The following is a 14,263-nucleotide window of genomic DNA, read 5'->3' on the forward strand; positions in this document are numbered from 1 at the left end:
TGTGCAGACTGGCCTTTAACATTTGAAAAGAAATTTGCAACTTATCCTTTTTCCACTTGCGCTCAGCCCTCTTTTGACTCCCAAATGGCTCACTGAGTTTACGTTGGAGTCCAGTCGGATGGTTTATTCAACGAAGCAGTTTTTATCTATTTAATTTTCATCTTGAGCCTTTTTATTGGGATTATTTTCATTAGAAAACAGTTATCTATAATATTTTAATCAAACTTTTAAAGGAACAACTGAATCAAATAAAAGTTAAAGTTTGAATATTATGACACTTTAAATCAGATAATTTGTTTTCTTCCCGACACACCTGAGATTTAAATCTGGCTTCCAGCTGGTCTTGATCGCTTCACTTCCTGTCTTTCTTCCTCACATCCTGGAATAAATCTGTTCGTTTCCCCGTCAAAATAAAATCCCACTCCTAGTCAGGAAATGACGTGTGTTTTATCCTTTAGTTGGAACTGCCGGCTTTACAGCAGCTGATCTGTTGTGAAGCAGACAGACATGCAAAAGGTGTGGTTTTCACTTCCACTTGGTTAATTCAGGGTCCAAACGAGTCCAGACAGGTAGAGGCGCTGTCCGACACACGCTGCTGTGCTTTTCCTTCTGCAGATGAGATTAGAACTTCTGCAGACGACAGAAAAGAAAACAACTTTCTTATTTGAGTTTTTTAAAGGAGCTTTTAATTTGCAGGCAGCGTCAGTCCTCTGATCTGAAACGTGGAGGATGGGTTCCATCTGAGTCGTTTGCTTTGCATTTAAAGCGTTGGCTTCAGGCGTTGGAAGGATGCCGCCGCAGGCTGAGCTTACAGAAGAGCTGGAGCGTGTGCAGACAGGCCATGATGATCCGAGCTGAGCGACCTCCTGCGTGTCGGCGTCTGACGGAGAATTTTATCTGTTTATGTTTGCATTCAGATCCAGATTTTAGAAGCGACTTTGTGTTTGTTTCCAGTTCTTCTTGTTTAGATGAACAAACATGTTGTTTACAACGAGAGTCCAACACGACAGACCTCAGCTTCCTCATGTTTTCTGCTAAATAAACACAGATCCTGCAGAAAAACAAGACGTGGTTTCATCGGTACGCTCCATAACTGGGTCTGTATGGAGTCACCGGGGTTCATATCAGACTGCATCGATGGGAAATTTCAGGTTTATTGTTTTTCAGTTCATTTAGTTTTATTTTTACAGTCTGGTCTGGATTTTCATGAGTGAAATATAAAACCCCCTGAGGTGGAACATCTCAGTGTCGAAGGGTCCAAACATAGAAAACATGTTCTGAACAATACAAACCAACATAACAGTAAATAAAAAGACAAACATGGCAGAACAAGTTTATTATAATTCATCTGTAAAAGTCATGAATCGTCCAGCAGCCTGAGTGGAAACGACACCAGAAGTAGAAGCATCTCGCTGGTTCCTCCTGGAGAAGCAGCTTAACTTTTCACGGAATGAAACATCGATAAATCAGATGAAATCAGAATCTGCTGAGTCATGGAGGAGCCTGCCGGTCAGGCGGAGGTCGAAGCAGAAGTTTGGCTCTCATTAGTTTCTAAAAACAACAAGCAGACGTGTTTGTGTGAAAGTTGCAGAAGCAAAGCTGTAATTTAGCGTCCAGCAGAGACCGGGACCCGGCCTCAGACCCGGCGTCCTGATCGGTGCGTCCAGCAGAGACCGGGACCCGGCCTCAGACCCGGCGTCCTGATCGGTGCGTCCAGCAGAGACCGGGACCCGGCCTCAGACCCGGCGTCCTGATCGGTGCGTCCAGCAGAGACCGGGACCCGGCCTCAGACCCGGCGTCCTGATCGGTGCGTCCAGCAGAGACCGGGACCCGGCCTCAGACCCGGCGTCCTGGACGGTGCGTCCAGCAGAGACCGGGACCCGGCCTCAGACCCGGCGTCCTGATCGGTGCGTCCAGCAGAGACCGGGACCCGGCCTCAGACCCGGCGTCCTGGACGGTGCGTCCAGCAGAGACCGGGACCTGGCCTCAGACCCGGCGTCCTGGACGGTGCGTCCAGCAGAGACCGGGACCCGGCCTCAGACCCGGCGTCCTGATCGGTGCGTCCAGCAGAGACCGGGACCCGGCCTCAGACCCGGCGTCCTGGACGGTGCGTCCAGCAGAGACCGGGACCCGGCCTCAGACCCGGCGTCCTGATCGGTGCGTCCAGCAGAGACCGGGACCCGGCCTCAGACCCGGCGTCCTGGACGGTGCGTCCAGCAGAGACCGGGACCCGGCCTCAGACCCGGCGTCCTGATCGGCGCGTCCAGCAGAGACCGGGACCCGGCCTCAGACCCGGCGTCCTGATCGGCGCGTCCAGCAGAGACCGGGACCCGGCCTCAGACCCGGCGTCCTGATCGGTGCGTCCAGCAGAGACCGGGACCCGGCGGCCTCAGACCCGGCGTCCTGGGCGGTGCGTCCAGCAGAGACCGGGACCCGGCCTCAGACCCGGCGTCCTGGACGGTGCGTCCAGCAGAGACCGGGACCCGGCCTCAGACCCGGCGTCCTGGACGGTGCGTCCAGCAGAGACCGGGACCCGGCCTCAGACCCGGCGTCCTGGACGGTGCGTCCAGCAGAGACCGGGACCCGGCCTCAGACCCGGCGTCCTGATCGGTGCGTCCAGCAGAGACCGGGACCCGGCCTCAGACCCGGCGTCCTGGACGGTGCGTCCAGCAGAGACCGGGACCCGGCCTCAGACCCGGCGTCCTGATCGGTGCGTCCAGCAGAGACCGGGACCCGGCCTCAGACCCGGCGTCCTGGACGGTGCGTCCAGCAGAGACCGGGACCCGGCCTCAGACCCGGCGTCCTGATCGGCGCGTCCAGCAGAGACCGGGACCCGGCCTCAGACCCGGCGTCCTGATCGGTGCTTCCAGCAGAGACCGGGACCTGGCCTCAGACCCGGCGTCCTGATCGGCGCGTCCAGCAGAGACCGGGACCCGGCCTCAGACCCGGCGTCCTGATCGGTGCGTCCAGCAGAGACCGGGACCCGGCGGCCTCAGACCCGGCGTCCTGGGCGGTGCGTCCAGCAGAGACCGGGACCCGGCCTCAGACCCGGCGTCCTGGACGGTGCGTCCAGCAGAGACCGGGACCCGGCCTCAGACCCGGCGTCCTGGACGGTGCGTCCAGCAGAGACCGGGACCCGGCCTCAGACCCGGCGTCCTGATCGGTGCTTCCAGCAGAGACCGGGACCCGGCCTCAGATCCGGCGTCCTGATCGGCGCGTCCAGCAGAGACCGGGACCCGGCGTCCTGGACGGTGCGTCCAGCAGAGACCGGGACCCGGCCTCAGACCCGGCGTCCTGGACGGTGCGTCCAGCAGAGACCGGGACCCGGCCTCAGACCCGGCGTCCTGATCGGCGCGTCCAGCAGAGACCGGGACCCGGCCTCAGACCCGGCGTCCTGGACGGTGCGTCCAGCAGAGACCGGGACCCGGCCTCAGACCCGGCGTCCTGGACGGTGCGTCCAGCAGAGACCGGGACCCGGCCTCAGACCCGGCGTCCTGATCGGTGCGTCCAGCAGAGACCGGGACCCGGCCTCAGACCCGGCGTCCTGGACGGCGCGTCCAGCAGAGACCGGGACCCGGCCTCAGACCCGGCGTCCTGGACGGCGCGTCCAGCAGAGACCGGGACCCGGCCTCAGACCCGGCGTCCTGATCGGTGCGTCCAGCAGAGACCGGGACCCGGCCTCAGACCCGGCGTCCTGGACGGTGCGTCCAGCAGAGACCGGGACCTGGCCTCAGACCCGGCGTCCTGGACGGTGCGTCCAGCAGAGACCGGGACCCGGCCTCAGACCCGGCGTCCTGATCGGTGCGTCCAGCAGAGACCGGGACCCGGCCTCAGACCCGGCGTCCTGGACGGTGCGTCCAGCAGAGACCGGGACCCGGCCTCAGACCCGGCGTCCTGATCGGCGCGTCCAGCAGAGACCGGGACCCGGCCTCAGACCCGGCGTCCTGATCGGTGCTTCCAGCAGAGACCGGGACCTGGCCTCAGACCCGGCGTCCTGATCGGCGCGTCCAGCAGAGACCGGGACCCGGCCTCAGACCCGGCGTCCTGATCGGTGCGTCCAGCAGAGACCGGGACCCGGCGGCCTCAGACCCGGCGTCCTGGGCGGTGCGTCCAGCAGAGACCGGGACCCGGCCTCAGACCCGGCGTCCTGGACGGTGCGTCCAGCAGAGACCGGGACCCGGCCTCAGACCCGGCGTCCTGGACGGTGCGTCCAGCAGAGACCGGGACCCGGCCTCAGACCCGGCGTCCTGATCGGTGCTTCCAGCAGAGACCGGGACCCGGCCTCAGATCCGGCGTCCTGATCGGCGCGTCCAGCAGAGACCGGGACCCGGCGTCCTGGACGGTGCGTCCAGCAGAGACCGGGACCCGGCCTCAGACCCGGCGTCCTGGACGGTGCGTCCAGCAGAGACCGGGACCCGGCCTCAGACCCGGCGTCCTGATCGGCGCGTCCAGCAGAGACCGGGACCCGGCCTCAGACCCGGCGTCCTGGACGGTGCGTCCAGCAGAGACCGGGACCCGGCCTCAGACCCGGCGTCCTGATCGGTGCGTCCAGCAGAGACCGGGACCCGGCCTCAGACCCGGCGTCCTGGACGGCGCGTCCAGCAGAGACCGGGACCCGGCCTCAGACCCGGCGTCCTGATCGGCGCGTCCAGCAGAGACCGGGACCCGGCCTCAGACCCGGCGTCCTGATCGGCGCGTCCAGCAGAGACCGGGACCCGGCCTCAGACCCGGCGTCCTGGACGGCGCGTCCAGCAGAGACCGGGACCCGGCCTCAGACCCGGCGTCCTGGACGGTGCGTCCAGCAGAGACCGGGACCCGGCCTCAGACCCGGCGTCCTGATCGGTGCGTCCAGCAGAGACCGGGACCCGGCCTCAGACCCGGCGTCCTGGACGGTGCGTCCAGCAGAGACCGGGACCCGGCCTCAGACCCGGCGTCCTGGACGGTGCGTCCAGCAGAGACCGGGACCCGGCCTCAGACCCGGCGTCCTGGACGGCGCGTCCAGCAGAGACCGGGACCCGGCCTCAGACCCGGCGTCCTGGACGGCGCGTCCAGCAGAGACCGGGACCCGGCCTCAGACCCGGCGTCCTGGACGGCGCGTCCAGCAGAGACCGGGACCCGGCCTCAGACCCGGCGTCCTGGACGGCGCGTCCAGCAGAGACCGGGACCCGGCCTCAGACCCGGCGTCCTGATCGGCGCGTCCAGCAGAGACCGGGACCCGGCCTCAGACCCGGCGTCCTGATTGGCGCGTCCAGCAGAGACCGGGACCCGGCCTCAGACCCGGCGTCCTGGACGGCGCGTCCAGCAGAGACCGGGACCCGGCCTCAGACCCGGCGTCCTGATCGGCGCGTCCAGCAGAGACCGGGACCCGGCCTCAGACCCGGCGTCCTGGACGGCGCGTCCAGCAGAGACCGGGACCCGGCCTCAGACCCGGCGTCCTGGACGGCGCGTCCAGCAGAGACCGGGACCCGGCCTCAGACCCGGCGTCCTGGACGGCGCGTCCAGCAGAGACCGGGACCCGGCCTCAGACCCGGCGTCCTGGACGGTGCGTCCAGCAGAGACCGGGACCCGGCGTCCTGGACGGTGCGTCCAGCAGAGACCGGGACCCGGCCTCAGACCCGGCGTCCTGGACGGTGCGTCCAGCAGAGACCGGGACCCGGCCTCAGACCCGGCGTCCTGATCGGGGCGTCCAGCAGAGACCGGGACCCGGCCTCAGACCCGGCGTCCTGATCGGTGCGTCCAGCAGAGACCGGGACCTGGCCTCAGACCCGGCGTCCTGATCGGCGCGTCCAGCAGAGACCGGGACCCGGCCTCAGACCCGGCGTCCTGGACGGCGCGTCCAGCAGAGACCGGGACCCGGCCTCAGACCCGGCGTCCTGGACGGCGCGTCCAGCAGAGACCGGGACCCGGCCTCAGACCCGGCGTCCTGGACGGCGCGTCCAGCAGAGACCGGGACCCGGCCTCAGACCCGGCGTCCTGATCGGCGCGTCCAGCAGAGACCGGGACCCGGCCTCAGACCCGGCGTCCTGATCGGCGCGTCCAGCAGAGACCGGGACCCGGCCTCAGACCCGGCGTCCTGGACGGTGCGTCCAGCAGAGACCGGGACCCGGCCTCAGACCCGGCGTCCTGGACGGTGCGTCCAGCAGAGACCGGGACCCGGCCTCAGACCCGGCGTCCTGATCGGTGCGTCCAGCAGAGACCGGGACCCGGCCTCAGACCCGGCGTCCTGGACGGTGCGTCCAGCAGAGACCGGGACCCGGCCTCAGACCCGGCGTCCTGGACGGTGCGTCCAGCAGAGACCGGGACCCGGCCTCAGACCCGGCGTCCTGGACGGCGCGTCCAGCAGAGACCGGGACCCGGCCTCAGACCCGGCGTCCTGGACGGCGCGTCCAGCAGAGACCGGGACCCGGCCTCAGACCCGGCGTCCTGATCGGCGCGTCCAGCAGAGACCGGGACCCGGCCTCAGACCCGGCGTCCTGATCGGCGCGTCCAGCAGAGACCGGGACCCGGCCTCAGACCCGGCGTCCTGATCGGCGCGTCCAGCAGAGACCGGGACCCGGCCTCAGACCCGGCGTCCTGGACGGCGCGTCCAGCAGAGACCGGGACCCGGCCTCAGACCCGGCGTCCTGATCGGCGCGTCCAGCAGAGACCGGGACCCGGCCTCAGACCCGGCGTCCTGATCGGCGCGTCCAGCAGAGACCGGGACCCGGCCTCAGACCCGGCGTCCTGATCGGCGCGTCCAGCAGAGACCGGGACCCGGCGTCCTGGACGGTGCGTCCAGCAGAGACCGGGACCCGGCCTCAGACCCGGCGTCCTGGACGGCGCGTCCAGCAGAGACCGGGACCCGGCCTCAGACCCGGCGTCCTGGACGGTGCGTCCAGCAGAGACCGGGACCCGGCGTCCTGGACGGTGCGTCCAGCAGAGACCGGGACCCGGCCTCAGACCCGGCGTCCTGGACGGTGCGTCCAGCAGAGACCGGGACCCGGCCTCAGACCCGGCGTCCTGATCGGGGCGTCCAGCAGAGACCGGGACCCGGCCTCAGACCCGGCGTCCTGATCGGTGCGTCCAGCAGAGACCGGGACCCGGCCTCAGACCCGGCGTCCTGATCGGTGCGTCCAGCAGAGACCGGGACCCGGCCTCAGACCCGGCGTCCTGGACGGCGCGTCCAGCAGAGACCGGGACCCGGCCTCAGACCCGGCGTCCTGGACGGCGCGTCCAGCAGAGACCGGGACCCGGCCTCAGACCCGGCGTCCTGGACGGCGCGTCCAGCAGAGACCGGGACCCGGCCTCAGACCCGGCGTCCTGGACGGCGCGTCCAGCAGAGACCGGGACCCGGCCTCAGACCCGGCGTCCTGATCGGTGCGTCCAGCAGAGACCGGGACCCGGCCTCAGACCCGGCGTCCTGATCGGTGCGTCCAGCAGAGACCGGGACCCGGCCTCAGACCCGGCGTCCTGATCGGCGCGTCCAGCAGAGACCGGGACCCGGCCTCAGACCCGGCGTCCTGGACGGCGCATCCAGCAGAGACCGGGACCCGGCGTCCTGGACGGTGCGTCCAGCAGAGACCGGGACCCGGCCTCAGACCCGGCGTCCTGGACGGCGCGTCCAGCAGAGACCGGGACCCGGCCTCAGACCCGGCGTCCTGGACGGCGCGTCCAGCAGAGACCGGGACCCGGCCTCAGACCCGGCGTCCTGGACGGTGCGTCCAGCAGAGACCGGGACCCGGCGTCCTGGACGGTGCGTCCAGCAGAGACCGGGACCCGGCCTCAGACCCGGCGTCCTGGACGGTGCGTCCAGCAGAGACCGGGACCCGGCCTCAGACCCGGCGTCCTGATCGGGGCGTCCAGCAGAGACCGGGACCCGGCCTCAGACCCGGCGTCCTGATCGGTGCGTCCAGCAGAGACCGGGACCTGGCCTCAGACCCGGCGTCCTGATCGGCGCGTCCAGCAGAGACCGGGACCCGGCCTCAGACCCGGCGTCCTGGACGGCGCGTCCAGCAGAGACCGGGACCCGGCCTCAGACCCGGCGTCCTGGACGGCGCGTCCAGCAGAGACCGGGACCCGGCCTCAGACCCGGCGTCCTGGACGGCGCGTCCAGCAGAGACCGGGACCCGGCCTCAGACCCGGCGTCCTGGACGGCGCGTCCAGCAGAGACCGGGACCCGGCCTCAGACCCGGCGTCCTGATCGGCGCGTCCAGCAGAGACCGGGACCCGGCCTCAGACCCGGCGTCCTGGACGGTGCGTCCAGCAGAGACCGGGACCCGGCCTCAGACCCGGCGTCCTGATCGGTGCGTCCAGCAGAGACCGGGACCCGGCCTCAGACCCGGCGTCCTGGACGGTGCGTCCAGCAGAGACCGGGACCCGGCCTCAGACCCGGCGTCCTGGACGGTGCGTCCAGCAGAGACCGGGACCCGGCCTCAGACCCGGCGTCCTGGACGGTGCGTCCAGCAGAGACCGGGACCCGGCCTCAGACCCGGCGTCCTGGACGGCGCGTCCAGCAGAGACCGGGACCCGGCCTCAGACCCGGCGTCCTGGACGGCGCGTCCAGCAGAGACCGGGACCCGGCCTCAGACCCGGCGTCCTGGACGGCGCGTCCAGCAGAGACCGGGACCCGGCCTCAGACCCGGCGTCCTGATCGGCGCGTCCAGCAGAGACCGGGACCCGGCCTCAGACCCGGCGTCCTGATCGGCGCGTCCAGCAGAGACCGGGACCCGGCCTCAGACCCGGCGTCCTGGACGGCGCGTCCAGCAGAGACCGGGACCCGGCCTCAGACCCGGCGTCCTGATCGGCGCGTCCAGCAGAGACCGGGACCCGGCCTCAGACCCGGCGTCCTGATCGGCGCGTCCAGCAGAGACCGGGACCCGGCCTCAGACCCGGCGTCCTGATCGGCGCGTCCAGCAGAGACCGGGACCCGGCGTCCTGGACGGTGCGTCCAGCAGAGACCGGGACCCGGCCTCAGACCCGGCGTCCTGGACGGCGCGTCCAGCAGAGACCGGGACCCGGCCTCAGACCCGGCGTCCTGGACGGCGCGTCCAGCAGAGACCGGGACCCGGCCTCAGACCCGGTGTCCTGGACGGTGCGTCCAGCAGAGACCGGGACCCGGCGTCCTGGACGGTGCGTCCAGCAGAGACCGGGACCCGGCCTCAGACCCGGCGTCCTGGACGGTGCGTCCAGCAGAGACCGGGACCCGGCCTCAGACCCGGCGTCCTGATCGGGGCGTCCAGCAGAGACCGGGACCCGGCCTCAGACCCGGCGTCCTGATCGGTGCGTCCAGCAGAGACCGGGACCCGGCCTCAGACCCGGCGTCCTGATCGGTGCGTCCAGCAGAGACCGGGACCCGGCCTCAGACCCGGCGTCCTGGACGGCGCGTCCAGCAGAGACCGGGACCCGGCCTCAGACCCGGCGTCCTGGACGGCGCGTCCAGCAGAGACCGGGACCCGGCCTCAGACCCGGCGTCCTGGACGGCGCGTCCAGCAGAGACCGGGACCCGGCCTCAGACCCGGCGTCCTGGACGGCGCGTCCAGCAGAGACCGGGACCCGGCCTCAGACCCGGCGTCCTGATCGGTGCGTCCAGCAGAGACCGGGACCCGGCCTCAGACCCGGCGTCCTGATCGGTGCGTCCAGCAGAGACCGGGACCCGGCCTCAGACCCGGCGTCCTGATCGGCGCGTCCAGCAGAGACCGGGACCCGGCCTCAGACCCGGCGTCCTGGACGGCGCATCCAGCAGAGACCGGGACCCGGCCTCAGACCCGGCGTCCTGATCGGTGCGTCCAGCAGAGACCGGGACCCGGCCTCAGACCCGGCGTCCTGATCGGTGCGTCCAGCAGAGACCGGGACCCGGCCTCAGACGAGACCGGTCAGACGGCGTTTCGCCTTCTCAGCTTTACTCTGAAAAGAGGAAGATTTGTGCTGAAAGTGAGAGCTGGAAGTTGGGCTCAGCTCTGATTGGTCAGTTTTCACTCGGTCCTGCTTTCATACCCATCAGCTAAAGAAGGTTTTGTTTCTGAAACTGACTGCAGAGAGTTTAGAAGTTCCTTCAAACCAAAACTGCCTCCAGGCTTTCAGAGAAACGTTCTGAGAGAAGCAGCTGAAGAGAATTTATACTTTTTACGGAGGTTTTATATCCTGCAGCTCATGTTCCTTTTTCCACCAACAGCAAGCCAGAGGGGAGTTAGGAGGGAGCACCATGCCACAGCAGAAGGACATCGTGAAGATAGCCATCCAGATGCCGGGGGCCTACCCCCAGCTCATACAGCTGGACCAGGTGAGGTCACGCTCACACGTCTGCACGTGCACAGTCAGGTCATTTTTACTAGAAACATCAACGTTGATGATGTCTGAGACTTGCTGCAGGTTTTATTTCCTCTTGTGAGCCTGTAGAGTTGGAACTGGATGAGCTAAGCGCTAACCTAGCAATGAGAGGGATGGACAGTTACGGCTCAGTGGATCCGGTTCCGGCTTGGTGGGTCCACGGCAGTGGTCCGTGGTGGGTCTCAGAGGGAGACCTCTGACTATCTCGAAGCCCCTCCCCCTCTAAAACAGCTTGTTGGCATCAAACAGCTGCGGCGTACAGCGGTTATTTTTACCGTCAGACGTTCCACTCGCCTCGTTTAAACATCTCACTGCAGCAGAGGAGCTACTTCCCTCCGTCTCTCCCATGGCTCCATGAGAAGCTCCCGTTCCACCTCATCACCACAAGAATCTCCTGTTCCACCTCATCACCACAAGAATCTCCTGTTCCACCTCATCACCATGAGAATCTCCTGTTCCACCTCATCACCATGAGAATCTCCTGTTCCACCACTTCACCACGAGAATCTCCTGTTCCACCTCATCACCATGAGAATCTCCTGTTCCACCACATCACCACGAGAATCTCCCGTTCCACCTCATCATGATGAGAATCTCCTGTTCCACCTCATCATGATGAGAATCTCCTGTTCCACCTCATCACCATGAGAATCTCCTGTTCCACCACATCACCACGAGAATCTCCTGTTCCACCTCATCATGATGAGAATCTCCCGTTCCACCTCATCACCACGAGAATCTCCCGTTCCACCTCATCATGATGAGAATCTCCCGTTCCACCTCATCACCACGAGAATCTCCCGTTCCACCTCATCACCACAAGAATCTCCTGTTCCACCTCATCACCATGAGAATCTCCTGTTCCACCTCATCACCATGAGAATCTCCTGTTCCACCACATCACCACGAGAATCTCCTGTTCCACCTCATCACCATGAGAATCTTCTGTTCCACCTCATCACCATGAGAATCTCCTGTTCCACCTCATCACCATGAGAATCTCCTGTTCCACCTCATCACCATGAGAATCTCCTGTTCCACCTCATCACCATGAGAATCTTCTGTTCCACCTCATCACCATGAGAATCTCCTGTTCCACCTCATCACCACAAGAATCTCCTGTTCCACCTCATCACCACAAGAATCTCCTGTTCCACCTCATCACCATGAGAATCTCCCGTTCCACCTCATCACCATGAGAATCTCCTGTTCCACCACTTCACCACGAGAATCTCCTGTTCCACCTCATCACCATGAGAATCTCCTGTTCCACCACATCACCACGAGAATCTCCCGTTCCACCTCATCATGATGAGAATCTCCTGTTCCACCTCATCATGATGAGAATCTCCCGTTCCACCTCATCATGATGAGAATTTCCCGTTCCACCTCATCACCATGAGAATCTTCTGTTCCACCTCATCACCATGAGAATCTCCTGTTCCACCTCATCACCATGAGAATCTCCTGTTCCACCTCATCACCATGAGAATCTCCTGTTCCACCACATCACCACGAGAATCTCCTGTTCCACCTCATCATGATGAGAATCTCCCGTTCCACCTCATCACCACGAGAATCTCCCGTTCCACCTCATCATGATGAGAATCTCCCGTTCCACCTCATCACCACGAGAATCTCCCGTTCCACCTCATCACCACAAGAATCTCCTGTTCCACCTCATCACCATGAGAATCTCCTGTTCCACCTCATCACCATGAGAATCTCCTGTTCCACCACATCACCACGAGAATCTCCTGTTCCACCTCATCACCATGAGAATCTTCTGTTCCACCTCATCACCATGAGAATCTCCTGTTCCACCTCATCACCATGAGAATCTCCTGTTCCACCTCATCACCATGAGAATCTCCTGTTCCACCACATCACCACGAGAATCTCCTGTTCCACCTCATCATGATGAGAATCTCCCGTTCCACCTCATCACCACGAGAATCTCCTGTTCCACCTCATCATGATGAGAATCTCCCGTTCCACCTCATCACCACGAGAATCTCCCGTTCCACCTCATCATGATGAGAATCTCCCGTTCCACCTCATCATGATGAGAATCTCCCGTTCCACCTCATCATGATGAGAATTTCCCGTTCCACCTCATCACCATGAGAATCTTCTGTTCCACCTCATCACCATGAGAATCTCCCGTTCCACCTCATCACCATGAGAATCTCCCGTTCCACCTCATCATGATGAGAATCTCCCGTTCCACCTCATCATGATGAGAATCTCCCGTTCCACCTCATCACCATGAGAATCTCTCGTTCCACCTCATCACCATGAGAATCTCCCGTTCCACCTCATCACCATGAGAATCTCCCGTTCCACCTCATCACCATGAGAATCTCCCGTTCCACCTCATCACCATGAGAATCTCCCGTTCCACCTCATCACCATGAGAATCTCCCGTTCCACCTCATCACCATGAGAATCTCCCGTTCCACCTCATCACCACAAGAATCTCCTGTTCCACCTCATCACCACAAGAATCTCCTGTTCCACCTCATCACCATGAGAATCTCCTGTTCCACCTCATCACCATGAGAATCTCCTGTTCCACCACATCACCACGAGAATCTCCTGTTCCACCTCATCACCATGAGAATCTTCTGTTCCACCTCATCACCATGAGAATCTCCTGTTCCACCTCATCACCATGAGAATCTCCTGTTCCACCTCATCACCATGAGAATCTCCTGTTCCACCTCATCACCATGAGAATCTTCTGTTCCACCTCATCACCATGAGAATCTCCTGTTCCACCTCATCACCACAAGAATCTCCTGTTCCACCTCATCACCACAAGAATCTCCTGTTCCACCTCATCACCATGAGAATCTCCTGTTCCACCTCATCACCATGAGAATCTCCTGTTCCACCACTTCACCACGAGAATCTCCTGTTCCACCTCATCACCATGAGAATCTCCTGTTCCACCACATCACCACGAGAATCTCCCGTTCCACCTCATCATGATGAGAATCTCCTGTTCCACCTCATCATGATGAGAATCTCCCGTTCCACCTCATCATGATGAGAATTTCCCGTTCCACCTCATCACCATGAGAATCTTCTGTTCCACCTCATCACCATGAGAATCTCCTGTTCCACCTCATCACCATGAGAATCTCCTGTTCCACCTCATCACCATGAGAATCTCCTGTTCCACCACATCACCACGAGAATCTCCTGTTCCACCTCATCATGATGAGAATCTCCCGTTCCACCTCATCACCACGAGAATCTCCCGTTCCACCTCATCATGATGAGAATCTCCCGTTCCACCTCATCACCACGAGAATCTCCCGTTCCACCTCATCACCACAAGAATCTCCTGTTCCACCTCATCACCATGAGAATCTCCTGTTCCACCTCATCACCATGAGAATCTCCTGTTCCACCACATCACCACGAGAATCTCCTGTTCCACCTCATCACCATGAGAATCTTCTGTTCCACCTCATCACCATGAGAATCTCCTGTTCCACCTCATCACCATGAGAATCTCCTGTTCCACCTCATCACCATGAGAATCTCCTGTTCCACCACATCACCACGAGAATCTCCTGTTCCACCTCATCATGATGAGAATCTCCCGTTCCACCTCATCACCACGAGAATCTCCTGTTCCACCTCATCATGATGAGAATCTCCCGTTCCACCTCATCACCACGAGAATCTCCCGTTCCACCTCATCATGATGAGAATCTCCCGTTCCACCTCATCATGATGAGAATCTCCCGTTCTACCTCATCATGATGAGAATTTCCCGTTCCACCTCATCACCATGAGAATCTTCTGTTCCACCTCATCACCATGAGAATCTCCCGTTCCACCTCATCACCATGAGAATCTCCCGTTCCACCTCATCATGATGAGAATCTCCCGTTCCACCTCATCATGATGAGAATCTCCCGTTCCACCTCATCACCATGAGAAT

General features: G+C 62.6%; 1 protein-coding gene across 2 annotated transcripts in view; it reads left to right on the forward strand.

Moving 5' to 3' along the window:
- elmo3 (engulfment and cell motility 3) overlaps positions 1-14,263 on the forward strand; it is a 53,741-nt gene that overhangs the window by 3,786 nt on the left and 35,692 nt on the right. For both annotated transcript variants that reach the window (XM_079249233.1, XM_079249234.1), the window contains exon 2: positions 10,151-10,258. In XM_079249233.1, coding sequence (XP_079105359.1) covers positions 10,181-10,258 — 78 coding nt within the window. In that variant the 5' untranslated portion in view covers positions 10,151-10,180. The remainder of the gene's footprint in view (positions 1-10,150; positions 10,259-14,263) is intronic.

This window comes from Telmatherina bonti, assembly GCF_933228915.1.
Source record: "Telmatherina bonti genome assembly, chromosome: 2".
NCBI lineage: Eukaryota > Metazoa > Chordata > Actinopteri > Atheriniformes > Telmatherinidae > Telmatherina > Telmatherina bonti.